The 20679-nt window shown below is 37.6% G+C and overlaps 3 protein-coding genes and 1 long non-coding RNA gene across 4 annotated transcripts; 2 read left to right on the top strand and 2 right to left on the bottom strand.

The window, feature by feature from the left end:
- The first annotated feature begins 1997 nt into the window (after window positions 1-1997).
- LOC139857918 (uncharacterized) lies at window positions 1998-9410 on the top strand. Its single transcript, XM_071846768.1, has 3 exons — window positions 1998-2105; window positions 5951-6709; window positions 8928-9410. The coding sequence occupies exons 1-3, from the start codon at window positions 1998-2000 to the stop codon at window positions 9408-9410; spliced, it is 1350 nt and encodes a 449-aa protein (XP_071702869.1).
- A 697-nt stretch (window positions 9411-10107) lies between these two features.
- Window positions 10108-11437, bottom strand: LOC139856812 (uncharacterized). Its single transcript, XR_011762191.1, has 4 exons — window positions 11356-11437; window positions 11169-11248; window positions 10910-10947; window positions 10108-10815 (listed from the first exon to the last, which is right to left on the bottom strand). It is a non-coding gene; the product is annotated as an uncharacterized lncRNA (long non-coding RNA).
- A 1620-nt stretch (window positions 11438-13057) lies between these two features.
- Window positions 13058-14745, bottom strand: LOC139858693 (uncharacterized). Its single transcript, XM_071847529.1, has 2 exons — window positions 13869-14745; window positions 13058-13752 (listed from the first exon to the last, which is right to left on the bottom strand). The coding sequence occupies exons 1-2, from the start codon at window positions 14675-14677 to the stop codon at window positions 13533-13535; spliced, it is 1029 nt and encodes a 342-aa protein (XP_071703630.1). The 5' UTR covers window positions 14678-14745; the 3' UTR covers window positions 13058-13532.
- A 1554-nt stretch (window positions 14746-16299) lies between these two features.
- Window positions 16300-17407, top strand: LOC139857409 (photosystem II 10 kDa polypeptide, chloroplastic-like). The gene is made up of 4 exons (XM_071846159.1): window positions 16300-16511; window positions 16773-16831; window positions 16936-17044; window positions 17145-17407. The coding sequence occupies exons 1-4, from the start codon at window positions 16358-16360 to the stop codon at window positions 17237-17239; spliced, it is 417 nt and encodes a 138-aa protein (XP_071702260.1). The 5' UTR covers window positions 16300-16357; the 3' UTR covers window positions 17240-17407.
- Window positions 17408-20679: the final 3272 nt, after the last annotated feature.

The following is a 20679-nucleotide window of genomic DNA, read 5'->3' as shown; positions in this document are numbered from 1 at the left end:
CCATTCAAAGTGGTGACCTTGCATTCTTTCCCGATATGCCCAGCCCGTTGGCATTTATCACAAACAACATTGCAATACCCAGTGTGGTGTTTGTAACACCTCTTGCATTGTGGTAAGGTTCCTTTGTAGTTCGGGTTGGTGTTGGTGTTGTTGTTGGAATTAGGGTTTCCACCGTTGTTGTGCCTCTTGGCGGGGGTTTGATCGTAGTTTCTCCCCCTGTTGTTGTTGTTGTTGTGGTTGTTGTGGTTGTTGTGGTTGTTGTCCCATTTCCTCTTTTCGCTACTACCAGCCTCAAACTTAGCCTTCTCCGGCTCATCAATAATGATTTGGTTCATGAGAGTATGCGCCATGCGCATTGCTTCGGGAACATTCGGTGGTTTGGACGATGTGACATTTCCTTTGATGGACTTAGGGAGTCCCCAGAAGTATCTCTCCATACGCTTGAATTCCGGGGTGACCATTGTCGGACACATAAGAGCTAGTTCCAAAAATCTCCTGTTGTAGCCATCAAGGTCGTTCCCAACGGCCTTTAACTGCATAAATTCGATTTCCATCTTCTGAATTTCGGTTCTCGGACAATACTCATCAATCATAGCAGCCTTGAATTCCTCCCATGGCGTAGCATACGCCTCATCGATGCCTTTCGCTTGAGCTAACGTGTTCCACCACATTAGCGCGCTGTCAGATAGCGTGCACGAAGCAAACTTGGTCTTGTTGTCCTCCGAACAGTTGCTAACTCGGAATACTGATTCAAGTTTCTCGAACCATCTAGTGAGACCAACCGGTCCCTCGGTTCCACTGAAGTTATGTGGTTTGCAGCTCTGGAATTCCTTGTAAGTACACCCATTTCGAACGGGTGGGATAACTGGTGGTGGTGGCGGTGGAGCTTGGAGATTTCTTTCTGCTAGGGCTGCAGCGACACGTTCTTGGATCATCTCTTCAATTTGAGCAGCAGTAGGTGTGGATCGACCGTTAGCCATGATGTTCTATACAAACATTTTGACTCAAGTCAAAATCCAGCATTCAATATAGTAATAATATAGTATATAGTAACCAACATGGAATCAAAACATCACATGCTATTAAATAACGCATCTAGGTACAAATACCACAGAATCATCATACAGTAATGTAAATAGAACATCGTGTAAGAATTAAATAACGCAAAGTTTCATTCATTAATAATAATAAGTTTCATACATCTGAATAAGTCCGTACAATACATGAGTAATACAATAAACTACAACTAGATTACATCATGAAATCTAATACAAAAGTCCTACGGTGAAGGTGGGTGTAGGATGTCTAAAACCTGAGCCAACTGATCCTCGAGCTCAGTAACCCGAGCTCGGAGGATTCCCACCTCCCTTGTCAATTCCTCGATAGTGGGAGATGGTGGGGCAGGCGGTGCCGGCGGTGCAGGTGGTGCAAGTGGTGCCGGTGGAGCGGATGGTGCAGATCGCACGAAACGGGGTGCAGATGTCCCAGCTCCAGAAATAGTCAGCACGTAACGAGGTGCCTTACGTATCTGTGGGTCGGCAGGGTACGGCACAAGCCGCTTACGGGCAGTAACCCTCCGACGCCGACCAAAAGCGTCAGTGAAAGCACGACCTCCATTCACCCCTGGAATGACGGTGCCGTCAAGACGGTACCGCTTCTTCAGCGGGGTGGAGGGCGCCTGTATAGGTACGTCATCAAGGTTCTCTTCGTCGGAGTCACTGGAGTCATCTGTAGAGGAGTCATCTGATGAAGGATCATCAGAATCATGTGGTGGTGACACGGGTGGCTGAACTGGTAGTCCGAAGGCGGCCAACATCTCTCTGTGTCTGCCTGGCGGAATCGGCACTAAACGTCCGTCGGGAGTGCGTCGGCAAGGCGTGCGCATATGGTTACGAAATGGCCCTTCCCCGAACTCCGCAGGAATCTCAATCCCACCGATGCGGGGCTGTGACCCCGAGGGTCCGGGAGCAGACGGAGCTGGAATCTTCGTAGGGCCTATGTGTCCATCGGAAGCAGCCACTGGGGCAGGTGTACTACTACTGGCTCCGGAAGTAGAAGCGCCGGGATCACTAATGGGTAGCGGGACCGGTGGATCGACAATGGTGGTAGGTGGAGTAGCTGAAGAGTCTAAACTGCCCAAAACACTAGCAGGTGGTACATCCGACATCTGAACAAGGAAAATAAATTTTCCATGTCAGTAAGTCATAAAGCAAGCACGTATTAGGCTAACAGTTTAAATCATGTATAACAATAAGTAGCATGGCAATAACAGCAAATCGTACGAAGGTAGCATGCAATCGAAAGCAAGTAATAGCATGCAGTAGTGAAATCATGTAGTAGCATACGGCATATAGCAGTAACAGTAAGCAGCAGCATGCAGTAAGTTCAGCGGAAACAAGTAAACTAGCAAGTTGTAGATTAGTCCTATTAGTGAATCCTACTCGGGTCAGTCTTAGACTCACTAATGCAACCTAATTCCCTACAACCAATGCTCTGATACCAAATGTGATGCCCCGTACAAAACCATCGTGTACGAATCATCAACAACAGGATCATTACAAGGTTAAATACTATATGCGTTTTCAAAAAGAGTTTTCATTCATAAATAAAGTGATGTCTAAACCAACATCGAATGTTTTACAATCCAAAAGCCTGCTTCACTAAGTAGAAGCAAATAATAAGTGTATGTGACCACAATGGTCGTTACAAGTCATAGTTCAAAAGTACTAATGTTTGAATGCAAAATAAAGTAGTCCATGCGATAACAACTCTAAGCAGCGGGTGTCTACAGCACGACTAGTACACAGCGGAAGCTAACCTCAAGCACCTGAGAAAAACATGCTTAAAAACGTCAACACAAAGGTTGGTGAGCTATAGTTTAAGTATAACAGTATGTAAGGTAGGCCACGAGATTTCAGTGCTACAAAGAGCGTTTCAAAACAGTATGATAAAGTATATGTTAATCGTGGGCACTTGGTAACTAACTTAACGTTTATACCCCCTGAAAGTACACTTGGCAAGTGCGTATGTATACGAAGTATTAAACACTCATTAAATGCTAGCGCTACTAGCCCGAGTGGGGATGTCAAACCCTATGGATCCATATCTAAGATTCGCGTTCACGGTTCAAAAACCAATGATTATATGTTACCGAGCTAAAGGGAATGTTTATGCCGTTGTATAACCCACACATATATAAGTTTAAGTACTCGTGCCTAGTATGTAAAACATAAAATCTGCATGTATTCTCAGTTCCCAAGATAAGTTAAAGTAAAAAGGGAATGCTATAACTCACAATGATAATGTAGTCGTAAAGTCGGTTCGGAAAAGGTGTGCAAGTAATCGGTCCGAAGGTCCTCAACCTAAGGCAAATAGTACTAAGTCAGTAAACCGTCTTAATAGGTTTAAAAGTATGTAAATAAGGTCTTAAGGGTCATCATCATTCATCATCAAACAAAAGACGTAAAGTAGGTTTCGTTTATGAAAGTAGTTTAAAACAATGGCTGACTTCGATCAGTCACCACGGCCTCTACCCTTACTGAATTAAGGTGAGACCAGTGGACATGGCTCCGTATATGAGTCCCTTAAGTGTGGTAAAATTTACAGAAGCAAACTCGTCTTCGTTTGACCGTGACGACGGTCTAAGTGCGAGTAGGTCAGAAATTTCTGCACAACGTTAAAGGACATAGTGATGATCGGAGGGCCATAAATCCTAAACCGTAACTCGGATTAAGACGAGTCCTATATAAAAAGTTATCTACTTGAAAAGTTCTATCTAAAAATCATGGTCTCAGTAGCCCAGGTCTACTGGTCCGTTACAGAAACAGCAGGTCAGTAGGGTTTGGACAGAAACAGTAAGTTTAAGTGAGTTCCGGTGGTCTTGGTGCTTGATGTTCATCACGGTTCTCATCCTTGATGCATATAGCATCAAGTGTACAAATCATTGATGTATCTACATCATCTTAACCAAGTCTTGACCATCATAACCCTAGTGCAAATCTAAGACATGAAGCACAACTCACTTAAGAGTTGCATGTAGTTTGATGAACCAAAGTTGCATCAAAGTCTTAGGTTTGACACTTACATGAACTATAATAGAAATATTGAACTCTAAACTTGAAAATAAACTAACTAATCAAGATCTTAAGATGTAGAACATAGTTCTTAGTTAGATCTTGAATATCCAAGACCCAAAAGTCTAGATCAAGCATAAGTATACAAATTTATATTTAAAGAAAGCTTATTTTCATGTTCTTGAACTTTTAAGTTAACTTTTAGTTCCAAGAGATATGAGATCAAGACTAACTTGTAGTACTTGACCAACAACAACCGAAATCATAAAATTAAAGTGCAAGTAAAACTAAATAAACAAGTAAATAAGTTCATGAGTTTCATACTTTAAAGATTTAGAAAGTAAACATTAAGTTCACTTCATGTACTTCAAGTATAAGTTACAACACAAGAACTTTGAATCTTTTGACATAATGTATGTAGAACATAACTAGAAAGTTAGTTCTTGTATGTTCTTGAAAATACAAGATTAATATGAAGAATCTAACTAGAAAGTTGATTCTTGTAACAAGTATGTAACAACAACAAGTAAGTAACAATAAACTTCAAGTAACTTAAACAACAACCAAATACAAGTAGCAAACAATGAATGATGATGATAAATGGGGTGTTTGAAATCGGTTTCAACAAGAAAAGAAGAAAGAAAGAAAGTCTTGTAACTTACAAAGTTTAGAGAGAAAGGAGAGGGAAAAAAAGTATGCAAGTGTGTGTTTGGAATGAATGAAGTGTGAGAGAACTAGTAGCCAAGTTATCAAAATTTGAAAGCCAAAAACACCTCCCCATGAGGCCTAGCTCACGGCCAGCAGCAGAAAAAGAAGAGGGGAGGAGAAGTTCAATGGTTACTTGGATGAAAAGCTTACAAAAGATGGATATTAGATGGGGTTTCATGGGGATTATATGTTAACTAGATTCTTAATGAAGTAACTAGCTAGTTTCCATGTACAAGTACTACTTACAAGTCTTATGGGCTAATTAGGTCCATTTAAAAAGGTAGGGTGGGCTTGGAAGCCCAATATTCAAGAGTCCATTACACTAATCAAAGCCCAAGTTCAATAATTAACAAATAAAGTCCAACAAAAGCCCAAGTAATTAACCAACAACCTTAGTTAATTAAAATGATTAATAAAACTAATCATGAATGTAAATAATATGTGAAAATATTATTCGTGTAAGTTTCGTGTGTCACAAGGACGTTTCGGGCAATTAAAGTCAACTTCGGGCAAACATGGCAACATGTAAATGTAATAACATACATTCGTTTAATCACACGTATTAATAATAATAATTAATAATAAATAAACGTTGGAAAATCCAGGGTCGTTACAGAAGGGTTCCAGGTAAAACCAAAGTACTCAGACAAGTCAAGGTATACAGCTACATGCATATCACCAAATTGTTCATGGCAAATTACTGCTATGTGTATACAAGATAGCAACAACTTTCAAGTACGGAAGTTGAATGATCTACACACGTGCTCAAATACCCAAATTCTAAGTATGCCACCAAGAAGGTCCTAGGGAATATACTGAAAGAGGTGATGAAACAAGAAGGTCGTGTCTATCAACCGAATGATATAAGGACTGAAATGTCGGCGCGATTTAAAATAAGTCTATCATACCACCAAGCATGGAAAGCCAAATGTTACGCAATTGAGATGTTGAGGGGTAGTCTTGAAGATTCCTTTCAAATACTACCTAATTATCTATATAATCTTAGATTGTCTAACCCAGGTAGTGTAACCAACATTCGAACGGACAACAAAGGCAGATTTGTTATGAGTTACATGTCCATTGGTGCAGCGGTATGTTTAATGCTCTCTTTATTTACTTATTAATTTAACTCGTATTTAAAAATAATGTTTCAATACTTTAATATGCAGACACGTTCGTTTGTTAACTATGCACGACCAGTAATCATAGTCGATGGGGCTCATTTAAAAAGTCATTACTTGGGGACTAATTTGATTGCTGTCGCTATGGATGCTAACAATGGAATCCTTCCATTAGCCTACGGTATTGGAGCAGGAGAGACCACCGATCATTGGACATGGTTTTTTGGTAATCTAAGAGACTCTCTACAGTCTTCGGGGTGTTGTATTGTTAATCTTACCATTATATCTGACAGGGCACCTGCAATAGCTGCTGGCATATCAAACGTATTTCCAGAAGTATTTCATGCACTATGTGCTAGACATTTGTTGGGAAACCTCAAAAGTGTGTCTAAAAGGGTTAAAAGTTACGAGTGGCACTACTGGAAAATGTGCAAAGCGTATAGAAAATCTGATTTTGATCACCACTATGGTATACTAGCACGACGTATCCCAGACAGTACACGTACACTCACTACTGTTGGCCTCAACAGATGGTCTAGACATCATGCAGATCGTGTTCGGTATGCTTACCTAACTACTAATAGTGCAGAGTCAATGAACGCACTGTCAGTTCATGCGAGGAAACTCCCGATTACAATGCTTCTTGAATTCTTTAGAGCTTCAATTCAACAATGGTTTTGGGAACACCGAAACACTGCTGATTGTTTAACAATAATTGTCACACCATATGCAGAGCGTAAGCTGGGTAAAAGAAATTGTAAGTCTCTTAGTTGGACTGTCAAACCGATATCACAAGTTAAGTTTGAGGTATTGGATATGAAAAAAAGCGGTAAAGTCAATCTACAAGATAAAATGAAACAACCCAACCCGTACTCCGTACGATAATTTTTTTTTTTTAAATGATACACATTTACGCGCCAATTAAATATGTAAACCATTCCACACGTTTTATTAAAAACATACTACGAGTTTAATGTTTACAAAAAGGCACAAAGGCCATTAATGAATGTGATACAAGTTTGACCAAGTACAAATGATAGTTTATAATCCAAACGACCCCTTGAGCATGGTTTGGGACTAAACTACCCAAAACGTAGGTCAACTTCCAAAAGCTTCATCATAACATCAACAAGGACACCTAGTGCCCAATAACCCCCTTGCCCTTGTCCACACCTGCATCTAAAAAGATAAACAACGAGAGGGGTAAGCTAATGCTTAGTGAGTGCAACAATTATACGTTTACATATACAGCCTACTTACTTGCAATCACTTACGCATTTACCGCATACATGCTAGCATTATAAGTAACCATACCATCACAAGTATAACACTAAACCTTCCACCATACGAGCTAGCATAACAATAGCATATAGTTTAAACAATATAATATGCTACAATCCACACACACACAACCATGGTTAACCAAACGAATGAGGGAACGGTGTTTAAAGACCGTCGGAGTTCATAACAACCATTAGTGCACTTAACACTTTGTGCACTAACCCCACGGGTGGCATCTTAACACTTCGATACTTCACCCCGAGTGGCATCTTAACACCTCGATGCTTCACCCATCTATTCTACGGAGTGGTGCCTTAACACCTCGACACTTCACCCCTAGGTGGCATCTTAACACCTCGATGCTTCACCCGTCACTTGAGAAGTGGTGTCTTAACACCTCGACACTTCACAACTCATACTACACAAATAAATACATCATATATGCACGCATATAATTATTCCACTCACCTTAACACTTCGGTGATGATTATGCACTTCCGAGCTTCAAAGCAAAGTACCTAATACATTAAGTACAATTTCAATACACAACTAGTGGAATTAACCACATTACACCTACTTGAGCATTTAATGACCCAACTCGCATTAAATGACTCAAACACACCACAACCGCCCCTTTAATGGCTAAGACTCGACTTTAATCACTAAAGCTAGTGAATTAAAGTCTAGTAACTTCAACTAGCACCAACTTAGGGTAATCCATACCCAATTCATCCAAACTAGGTCAACATTAGTCTTTTGACCCATTTTAACTCTTACACTACCAAACTTGTCAAACATGACCTATTTACCATTTCAACAACATTTTAACAAGTGTTTAATGCTTAACAACACCGTCAACACTTACAAATCCTATTTTCATTAGACCAAACCCTAGCTTGTGGCTATTAGGGTTTCATTACAACCACATAACCCAAATTCGCCCATTTTACCCTCAAATGGGTCAAACAAGTCTCTAGTAACCAAAACCCTAGCCATTAACCAATTAAAACTCAAAACTTAGAGTTAGAACTTACCGAGACTATCAACGCGTAGCTAGAGATACAAGGAACAACTTTAATTCTTGCTCCAAAGATCAACCCTCAATCCTTCACTCTCAAATCTCACTTTTAATCTAAATGGGTGTTGAGTTTTGGGAGAGAAATTAGAAAGAAAAGGGAAAAGAAATTAAATGAAATGGATGAGTGGTTGGGATTTAATGCTCCCATCAGATTTATACACCAAATTACCAATTTGCCCCTTAAAGTCATTTAAATTGGGATAAAACCGGAGTCTGTCTAGCAGCATTGCCGCGGCGCGGCCCATTTGTCGCGGCGCGACATATCGAAGGAAAAATGACCCTTGTTAACCTGACTTCTGATCTGGAAATGCTTGCAATGCCGCGGCGCGGACCCATTTGTCGCTGCGCGGCATAGGACTGCATCTGAACAGTTCGACCATCATAAACAAGTTTCTACTTAATTTAATTTGTACATTCCAAACCCGCTTCCTATTTTCACCTAGCCTTCAACAATAGTCTCACAAGACTTAACGCTAACTAAACCCACGTATAGACTTGCATATGCACACATTATCAAGTATACGTTTATATATATCTATACGTATACTCATACATTTACACATAAGCTAGCGAGTTATAAACGTACAAATGATCAAGTATGTACCTTTCAATACGTACGGGAAAAACGGGATGTTACATAAAACTTGCACATGTAAACAATGGCAGTTTTCCGGTATACCCTGTGGACATGTAATGGCAGTAGCAAGGTATTTTGTCCTACGTAACGTTACTACACACGTTCAGAAGTATTTCCACACTGAAACGTACAAGTCGGCATACATGGAAGATATTAACCCGCTAGATCATATTTATGAATGGATAGATCCAGGACACCTACAAACCGTCCTACCGCCATTGGTTACAAAGCGACAATCGGGTAGACCGAAGAGTACTGCTCGTATACCGTCACAAGGAGAGGACAAAGACAATTTCAAATCTAAAAGAAAATGCAGTCGTTGCTTGGAATATGGACATACTAGATCAACTTGCACCGCACATTATGATCTTTCTGAAGGTAAACAAAAGTCCAAGTGTAACTCAAAAACAAAGGCAAAGCCGAAGGGGTTGATAAAGGGCAAGGGTAAAGGAAAACGTGAAGACTCATGCTCAACACAATTTGGCTCCACTTACAATTTGAGTGATGATTAGCTTCTTCTTTGTGTTTTAAATGTGTTTAACTGTCATGGATGATAGGTATGTGTGTTCGTATGTTTTCTGTTTAACTGTCGTGTATGTTATATGTCTGTAAGTTGTGTTATTTGTTGTGTAATCCATAAATGTAGTATGAGATAATAGATAATATTTGTTGTTCAAATTAAAGTTTATTTCACTAAATTGGATGGTAACACAACACAACACATAATGGTAAATAAATCTCCAAGGAAAGGTTGAGTAGGAATTAAGTAAAATGTGGGGATATTTATAGTCGTGAAACAAAATCGAAATCCTTATCTAAAATCCCAAAAACCTTATCTAAATTCGCAATAATCTTATCTGATATATCTTATCCACTAGTAGTATGTTTTTATGATTAGTCGACCAACTTATCGGTCGACTACAAAGCAACTGTGGTCGACTATGTTAGTCGACCGAGTTTAAGCCTACAATTTGGTCGACCCTTAGGTCGACCATAGAACTGAAGTAGTCGACCAACAACAATGAAGAATGGAGGTCGACTACCTTGAAAACTAAAGTGGTCGACCGGGTAAAGGGGTAGTCGACCCAACTGGTGGTCGACCTAATGGTGTAAATAGACAATTTTTTCCTCGAAAGTGTATTTTGGAATAAAAGTTTAAAAAATAGTGTATTTGGGTGAATTTCCCGCTTTTTTATTGTAGTTGAGACCCAAACTCATTAGCAGATAACTATTTCAGACCACTTAGGCTGCTTGTTTCTTTTTTTCATCCTTTTATAACAGATGTATAGTGTACACTCAGCCACGAAGAACTAATAACTATAAACTATAATTATTAATTATAATTAAAATCTTCCACCCAGTTTTGCCAACTGCATTATGCTTTTGAAATCTTCAAGAGAACTACAAGTTATTTACACCTATCTATCGAATCGGTCAACACATCTTCTACCCGGCCTCTTGTTACTTGTTCGGTTTTTGTATTGGCATGGTATGAGTAGGACCACTGTTAATCTTCTTCTAATAAGACTAATGATGATCATTGAGACATTCGATTCCCTTTTTTACTAAGGGCAAAGTTAAGAGTCACTGACAACTGCCATAAGACAAACAGAAATGTGGCCAACGAGATTCGAACTCAAGATGTTCTACACCCATGAACCTGGATATGTACCGTTCGGGCAATGCCTACTTGATGAGACATTCGATTCCCTTGTTTCTTTCCTCTCTTTTTGTGATTAATCGTACAGGCTCCAACTTTTTCTATGGCTTGTTGTAACCATACCTCGAGTTCTTCCTCTTCATCTGTCATTTTTGCATCCAAATCCCATGAATATCTACTTAAAGTTTGATCGTTGACCTTTCCCCAATCCCACCATGTTTACATGAAAACTTGGTCGATATGTGTAGCGCCGTCCCCTATATATTAATACGTTTAGCTTCTTACACTAGTAACACGAATATAAAGTTTGAAATTAACCTGACAAATGGCTGATTCCGACACGTCAAATACCTGCTCTTGGCACAAACAAAAGCACGTGGATTTTCCATCTATATGAAAGATTTATTAAGTATTAGCAAAGCACGAATCATGTTTAGGGTATAATCTTTCACATAGACGGGTGTTTGTGAAAAATCAAGAGCCAATAAAGCCATATCATACCATACAGTATATATATATTTATTTTTTTTTTTAAAAGAAGCATACAGTATATGTTTTAAATGCTAAAAAACACAATGTTACTCTGATACATAAAAACTGATCTCCAAACCTGACGAGTGACGAGGCCGGTCATCAAACACAAGTGAGCCTGTGCATTCTACCCACCCGTTCTTTGCTTAATGATATCGACTACAATCATTAAAAAAAGACAATTAGTCAAAAGTTAGAGTAAAACAACGAACATAGATTATTATAAAAATATGTAGCTTTTTACTTTTCAATAATGATAGTCCCACCTGACACCATCTCGCCTTAGACTTGGTCCTAATGGTATACGTCTTGATTCCTCTGAGCGCAGTAGTCACGAGTGTCCTGCTGTGGCCCCAAAAAGACGATGAGCATGTAAAAAATGCAAGTTAGAGAATTTAATTGTCGAAATGGACATGCATACAACAACAACAACAACAACAACAACAACAACAAAACCCAATACCACAATGAGTGGTGTATGGGGGAGGTGAGATGTAGACAATCCTTCCCCTATCCGAGAATAGAAACAAGTCCTTTCTCTACCCAGAAAGTAGAGAAAAGTAGTCGGGGACTTGTCAGACAGACTCTTAGATTCTTGTTTATACCAGATTAGTGACTCGTACAAATATCTACAAATTCAGTAACCAGTAGGGGAGATTTGACATGGCAATTTCGGGGTTGGGTTTTATCACAACAAATCTAGAAGATAAAACAGGTAAGTGATCTAAACTCTGAAGTAGATACTAGTGCATACAACTTCCTACTATTTGGAGTGCACAACAAGTGCACTTACGGGTCAACCCAACCGCAAACCGACCCGTATCCAAACCCACATTGTATACTCCAAGTAAAACAGATGACACTTACCTCATATGCACATTGAATCCTTTTGAAAGATTCATTTGCAAGAGGACTTCTCATGTTTTTATCCGGGTGTACAAGTAGAGCCTGAATAGAGATACCAATTCGGGCAAATCTGTTAAAAAAGGGAGACATTTTGTAAAATGGCAGTAAAACATCCACCCCGTAAAGAAAAATGCAAGGTTGAACGATACCGATACACCAGACCATAGGGCTTGAGCTTTTACACAGTAAAAAAGCGCATACATAGTTGCCATTAAAATCACCAATCGAGCATGGTTTAGAGAAAATAGTCAAACATCATATCTGTCTATTAATGATTTAACATCAAACTTATGATGAATGAAATATATCAGTATATCAGTCTACGCTTTGTCTCTATCGGATTAAGCCCGATAAACATCTTTAAACGAACAAGTAAACTACATAAAACAAGCAAGACATACACCTCCAACAATAAGCATTAAAGCGGTAGTCCAAAAGTTGACTGCATACATCCACAAAATTAAAATTGTAAATAGCCGTACAATGCTCCTTTAACCACATGCTCCTTATCACAAAGCAATTCATAGGCTATAGGCTATAGCTACAATGCTACACTATAAAGTCAGTCAGTCAGTCAGTTTAGAAGGAGTAAAAAAAAAGGCCAATTTGGATTGCACCTTTAAGAGTATAACTTGTGCTCTTCTGACTGCAATTATTTTGCAATTTGCAAACATAGCATATTTCTGGCTTCCAGAAATCAAACACTCACATACCTATTTCAGTTTTAATGCTAGTATTTTATAAGCAGCTGACGTCAGACGAAAGCATACATTTTGAATTGGAATTAAACCAAATAACAGTCTCCCTATAAAGTATACCAGTGAGCATCTTAGTATACAAGTGAATCAATGCTTCTAAAAGACACCCCCCCCCCCCCCCCCCCCCCCCCACCCCCCCACCACACAAACAAACAAAAAATAGCCTCACACACTTATTAAAAAAATAATATATAAATAAATATAAATATATAAATAATAGAGAATATATAAAGATATTAAATGTCACTACGGACGAACAACAAGTAATAAAACCAAGCGAAAACTACAAAATCAGTTTACCAGTATTTTAGCAGAAGGCATCAAAGCAAAATAGGATTTAACCATACTATCATAAAAGTAACAAAATCTCTAAACACTCGGTTATCTAAACTATGGTATTAATAAAGTTAACTAGCTAACACCAACTTGGTTCTATCCAAGCATGATAGTTGAAATGAGTTTTCATTCCCAAAAAACCCCCGCAACATCTTTTCACAGTTTTCCCATCAAATGTGTGATACATGTGTGTTTCCATTGAATACCAAACTAGCTCAGGGAAGAAAATCTTGTTTTCCATTTCATGCTTTTTTGCATCGATGCAAATGGATGTTGTACCGCCAATATAAATCGAGTGTTTCCCTATACTGTCTATTTTCTCCAACTTATCTCCACATTGGTTTAACTTAAACACTTCAACTTCTCCAACCTCACTCACAACAACTAGTAAAACTTTTTCTTCATCACAACTCATCATAAAATATTGTGAGTTGCAATTACTCCTAGGTGCTTTTTAATGATGACTCGTTGCTCCATTGTATTGAAGGTGCTGCTTCTCGACAAAGTTTGCATGTAGCAAGAAAATTGAGGTACTCCACACCAACACAAAATTCCATAATCATCTTCAAAAAATCAAATGGAATATTGTGCAGGCATGAAACATTATTCACTTGTTTAAAGGTAGCTATGCATTTGACTTCTTCTACATGATCGTCTTCTAGCCTACATGATCAAGTATTAACTTCATTCATTCATTGCAATATAAGACGTATAATAGTAATATGATAATAATAATAATATATGATACATAAGCATAATAAATAAACTAAAATCATTACCTTCCTTCCCACATCAGCACATAGGTTGTTAAGACCACCCGTGAAGGCATAACAGATGGCACAATGGTTCTATATTTGACACGATATGAGTATAGTATTTCTTCTTCTTCGACACGAATGTGTATATAACCCCCTAACTCAGATGCAACCGCAGGGTTATAAAATACTGACCCATCAGGACCAAGATCCGCATAAAAGACAGAGTCTTTCAAGTCAGTCACTTGTTCCCACATTTCTTGAGTAATCCCTTCCAATTCTTCCAAATCTATACCAGTCGTGTCTAAACTAAACAGAGACACCTCTTCAATTTTCTTAGTATTTTTGAGGTAACTAACCTTAATGTAGAAGAGTTCCTTACCATATCCTTTCACTAAATCAAATCTCTTCCCATAACGTCTACAATAAGTCTCAGGACCCTCCCCAAACCGCGGTAGTTTAATCATAACTTTTCCTTCCTTTACTACAATCTCAACCTGTAAGACAATCGTATCAGAACAGTCATCGTAACTTAAGGCATATATCGTACCATTGCAACAAGTTAGCGAATGTATGAATTCACATTCAGATGATAATCTCTTGAGCTGTTTAGCGTAGGAAATTTCAGCCCATTTCATCGTCTTACGTTTACCATTCAGCAGACAAAACACAAATGTAGATGCATCGTGTCTTGTTAACAGGAGGATTGAAGCGGGATCATCGGGAGGAGCCGTCAATAAACATTCTTCGATAGATTTACCATCACCCTTTTTCAAAATCAGACGGGGAAGACATATCATCTTTAAACTCACTGGGTTCCAAAGAGACCACATGTCATTATCCGGATGGTTTGATAGAATCAACCAGCCATGGCAACAACCTCGAATACGTTTCCCATTAAATTCAGGAATATCACACTGATATCTAATCAACGGGTCGTGTAGTGCAGAGAAAAATTCTGTACCAGTGACGTCTTCATCTTTAAAATAAACCATGGATATTTTGAAGATAGATGAGGCAATTTGTCACACGTTGAACCCGTAACCTGCTGCTGCTGATCATGCTCCATCTAATAAGTCGAATAAAAAAAATTCAGTATGAATTTAATAACAATCATCTTAAACTCAGTGAGTTAATGACTACATTCCTTATGCAGATGAGCATATTAATTCAATTAGTTCATCAAATCAAAAGCTTCGTAACATATTCACATACCTTAAATTTCTAGGGTTTATGTCAAAACCTCCAAAAGCTTAAATGGAGATATGTTAGGTTAAGATAAATGATGAATCCTGAGCTCAGATTAATAGATTTCCCCTTTGCTTCCTTGATCGATACATACACACAACACCCCCACTCTCTGCCTAAAATGAATTCTGGATTAGTGTGGAAGGGTTTAAGCTAGGTATTTATAATTAAACTATAAAATATTAAAAATAAATAAATACTAACACCCGCCGAAAATGAAGCCAGCCAATTGGTATGTGTAGTATTCATAACCCGACCCGTTTTTTTGTTTGTACCTTAATTTGAATTTGAATTTGAATATTACATACTGACGTGGGGGAAAAGTATATTATCTATCGTTCAATGATGGCTTTTGTATGTAGGGTTCGAATCCCTTTCTTTTCCGTTTTCTTTTTCTGAATTTTCCAATTATATAACAGCAAGGTTGAAAAAGACGCGAGACGGGGCCGAAACGGTAGCGACCTCAAAACGTCGCAACGGAAAAAACGAGGCCGAGGCGGGGTCGAAACGGATGTTGACTGATGTTGACTTTTATATATATAAATATATATTTAAGCATATTTTAGAGCTAAAAAACCTTCGTTGACAAGTTTGTACCTATAATTGCTATTAGCGTTAATATAATACAAAATGGAATATTAAACTAAGTCAATTTTGATTGATTTGACCGACTTATGACCGATTTTAACAGAATTTCTGACTTTTGACCGGCGTTGACCTAATTTTTTCTGCATTTGACCTGACTTTTGACCGTTGACCGGTTTATAAGAAAACGGGACGGGGTCAAAACGGTTTAGTCACCAAAACGCCGCAACGGTCGTCGCAACGGACGTAACGGACGCCTTTTACAACAGTGACAGCAAGTGACCTGTGACTGGCCAATTTTCTATTCATAATAAAAATTTAGAATAAAATATACTCCGTATATATTTTCAAAGACCCTGTACATCGTATCTAGACACTCTACTTTGTAAATGCTTTCATTAAAATAAATGTTGACTAGGAAATATTGGATTTTTATACGTGTCAAGAGATCTAGGAGTTGGGGCTTACATGTTTTAAAATTTAGTGCATTTAGATAATGCAATGAAATCCATTATCCAGAATTAGACCACAGGTTGGGTGCCACGTGTCATAATGGAAATCACCATGATAGTTCAGTTGTGAATTATATTCATCTTGATCATAAATAAAAAGACGTCCTTTTGTTTCAGGTACTAATCAAGAAAAATAAAAAAAATAAATTGTGATCAGAAAATACAAAAATGGCAGCAGCAGCAACAATGATGTCTTCTTCATTGAGTCTCAAGCCTTCATCTCCATTAGTAGCAGTAAAGGGTCTTCCTTCCCTTCCCTCAAAAACATCATTCAAGGTTTCTGCTAGTGGTGTCAAAAAGATCAAAACTGACAAACCTTTTGGTTAGTCACTAAACTCTCTAATTATCAATTAACACTATTTTTTTTAAATAAAAATGGTACTGTATTTAATAGTTAAGGTAACAAAGTAGAAAGTGTTCTAGTGACTACATGTGTTATGAATTATGATGCACCAATATTTTTGATGCATTAAAAATGTGAAAACTGGTGCATCAAATGATCCCTTGTACACTTTTTTACCTTTTAAAGACTAGTTATAGTATTTTTTTTAATAAAAATTAATTAGCAAGAAATTTTGAATAGGGATTGGAGGTGGTATGGCATTAAGGGAAGGCAAAGATGCATCTGGAAGGAAGCCAAAGGTATCTACTTCAATTCTTCTACTTTACATTTATCGATATTTTTTTAGTAATAAAATAAATTTTGACTTAAGTTTGTTTATAAAATAACCATGATCTTTTTTTAGGGAAAGGGTGTTTACCAGTTTGTGGACAAGTATGGTGCTAATGTTGATGGATACAGTCCTATTTACAATGAAGAAGAATGGTCTCCAAGTGGTGATGTTTATGTTGGTGGTATGAAAACTATTCTTTTATATTTGTTTGCCAACAAAAACATTAGTTTATATTAAAACATAAAGCTAATGATTCGTGGTGTTTTTAAATGAGTATACAGGGACAACTGGTTTGTTGATATGGGCGGTTACCTTGGCTGGAATTTTAGGAGGCGGCGCTCTTTTGGTTTACAGCACAAGTGCTTTGGCACAGTGATTAAATTCGGTCTCATCGATCAAGTTATGTACGACTACTTTATGAATAATAATGGTCGATTGGAATATCATTGTGTAAAATATGATATCTAATTATCAACGTTGTTGTATTGTGGTATGTATGTGTGTAATCAAGTAAATATTGAGATTGTAGTTTATTTTCCAAACAGTTTTGCTCGTTCATATGAGAGTTTCCTTGCTTACAAAAAAAAAATGTGCTAATGTGCTTTTTTAAAATTTAATACGGAGTATTAGAAAAAATGAGTATTATATACTATTTTGTGCTGCCAAATCATTAAAAACATGTAAATTGTTAGTAAATCATGATTAATTACTATAATTTAGGATTGCATGGCAAGTATACAGGTTTTGTTAAGCTTATACTACAAAGATCTTAGTTGCTCACCTAGTGGTATCAAACTAGAAGCACGGAACTATGCCCTTAAGCAGTGGCGAGTTTAGTAAGGAAGCAACGGGGTCCGTTGACACCACTAGTTTTTCAAAATTTATTGCAAAATTTTATTTTTTTCGGTATAGGACACCACTAAATATAATACTGGGACCCCATAAATTTTTAGAGATTATAATTTGATAGTTTAGACTAATAAAGTATTTGAAATTAGCTTATTTATAATTTTATAGTATGAGTATTGAATATATTAAACACATACTACGTATAATTTAAGAAAATGTCAGAAAAGTTATACTTTTTATTTACTTTTCAATTTTATCCTTACATTTCTTTTTCTATTTCTATCTACATACATTAAATGCATAATAGAACTTAATCTTTTTATTATTTTCTATTTATGGAAGTGGACAATTAATTTGGAACATTCAAAAATAAAATATGAACTACAAAATTAGGGACGGAGAGAGCAACATTGATCAACCATACTGTCCATTAAACAATTACAATAACATTGTAGCAAGTAACTTTCTTGATTATGTTTCTTGTTAATTACTTTAGTCAATAGCAATCCCACATAAGTGGGGTATGGGCAGTGGCAGAAGCATGATTTTTTTCCATCGGAGACGAGTAACTTTCTTGATTATGTTTCTCTCTCAATTTTGTGCAAGAAAATTATCAAATAAAATTTTGGGACTCCATTGGGTTTTGATCCTAGAATCGTCACTGCCCTTAACGACTTAAAGGGGATCCATATGAAAGGATGAAAACAAATTCTAATTTCACATAAATATGTTACATATATAGTTATTATTTCAACTACTTAAAAAATGATGATCTGAAAATACGTCACTACATAGCTAACTATAGGCATGTATCTTAGATTTTGAATTGCTAACCCACTTCAGTGGAAGTTAAAAATTTGGGTCAATCACCAAAATACCCATTTTTTTGGCCTTTTCTGAGCTGGAACCCCCCTTTTTTTTTTTTGAGAATTTGCCCGCGCAAGGCGCAAGTATCTTTAGACCTTGCGACCTTGCGGCTTGCGCCTTTGCGTGTAAACGCAAGGCGCAAGGATAAGGGCTTGCGTCCTTGCGTCCTTGCGCCTTGCGCCTTATCAGAATGGATTTTTCCTGATTTCTGGATAAGATTTTTTTGGATTCTTTGTACCTTTACGGATAAGATTATGTACCTGTCTATTTAATGAGGCTAGAACTCCAGATTAATAATTTTATTTTACTTCATTTTCAAAAAGATCAAGTCATTAGAGCATCGTTAAGGTACCAACTTTTATCTATTTTTTCACTAATTTCTGTCTTAATGAGCTGTAGTAATGATGAAGCATTTGTTGTTCATGTATGTTGTGGAGGTAATTTTGAATTTGTTAACAACATACCTATGTATCTGCCTCTTGACTGTTTTAGAACCAGATTAAAACTACCACTTGCTCCACAAAAACCAATAAATCGAAGACTATTGTTAAGGAAAATTCTCAAAAAAATTGAATTGCCACCTAATGCACCTGTTTCGCTAAGATATATTGATAATAATCATATTTTTGATATTACTGATGATCATGAAGATTTTTTTGAGTTTTTAAAACACGCTGTCACAAACGAGCCTATTGATATTTATGTTGTCGACAAAGTTAGAATGCTTCAACCCGGACAAAATTCACAAACACACCAGCCCCAACAAAATCCACAAACACACCATCTCCAACAAAACCTCCGTATTCTCGAGTCTCAACCAAACAAACAAACTCACCATCTGCAAAAAGAACAGGATGAAATACACAATTCCGAACCAAACCTCGAAACACACTATTCGGAAGAAAAACAGGCTGAAATACCACCTCCAAACACAGAAGAATTTGACTTCTTCAACCATGGCGCCGAGAACGTGTGTAAAATAAAAAAAATAGAGAACCCGTTTATACCTGTTGTTGGGTCTAGTGAATCGGATGAAGCAAGTGACGAGGAAGATGAAGATGAAGAAGATGAAGAAAAACAAGATGTATTCTGGAATATGCCAACTCTACACAGTCAGCAAGATGAAGAAAACCCAGAATTTACGACCCCAATTCCAACCACGTATCAGGTATCTGATTTGGTCAAAGTTCGTCAAACGTTTTCGAACAAGGAAGAATTCCTAAACCAGCTATTTACAAAATGCCTTGAAGAAAACTTTCAAATAAAGCCTGTAAAGTCAGACAAATCTCGGTACACCGCTAAATGTGTGTTGCCAAATTGTGAGTGGAAATGTAGTGCATACAAAATAAGACACACTGAAAACTTTATGGTTAAAAAGTTGCATGACGTACACACTTGCTCACGCACACAAATTATGGGAAACAATAAACATGCTACTAAAAAGGTGTTGGGTAGTATTCTTATGGATTCGTTCAAGGCTGCTAATCGAGAGTATAAACCAAAAGATATACGTGATGATGTAGCTAATCGGTTTAGAGTGAGTGTATCATACAATCAAGCATGGAGGGCCAAGTGTCAAGCAATAGAGATGTTACGTGGCAGTAGTGATGACTCCTTTAGAATGCTTCCCATTTACCTTCATAACCTTAAGATCCACAACCCGGGGACCATCACCAATTTGGTTACCGATAAAGAAAATAAATTTGTGATGTGTTACATGTCCATTGGAGTAGTTGTAAGTAAATATATTTTAGAAAAAACCACCTTTTAATATGTACACCATACGCAAAGGCGCAAGGGTCACCTTGCGCCAACTAATACGCAATGACGCAATAAAAACCTTGCGCCTTGCGTATGGTGTATGAGGTCTTTATTAATAATATTTGATTTACTGTGAAAATTTCATGCAGATTCGATCATTTGTGAAACATGTCCGCCCGATAATCATCGTCGATGCTGCACATTTAAAGGGTGGGTACCTGGGTACTAATTTAGTTGCTGTTGCGATGGATGGCAATAATGGAATTTTGCCATTGGCTTATGGAATTGGTGAAGGCGAGACAAACAGTGTTTGGTCATGGTTTTTTGGTAACCTAAGAG

Source organism: Rutidosis leptorrhynchoides, chromosome 7 (assembly GCF_046630445.1).
Source record: "Rutidosis leptorrhynchoides isolate AG116_Rl617_1_P2 chromosome 7, CSIRO_AGI_Rlap_v1, whole genome shotgun sequence".
Classification (NCBI taxonomy): Eukaryota; Viridiplantae; Streptophyta; class Magnoliopsida; order Asterales; family Asteraceae; genus Rutidosis; species Rutidosis leptorrhynchoides.
Note: the sequence above shows the minus strand (reverse complement) of the source record. Positions and strands in the feature narration are given on the sequence as shown.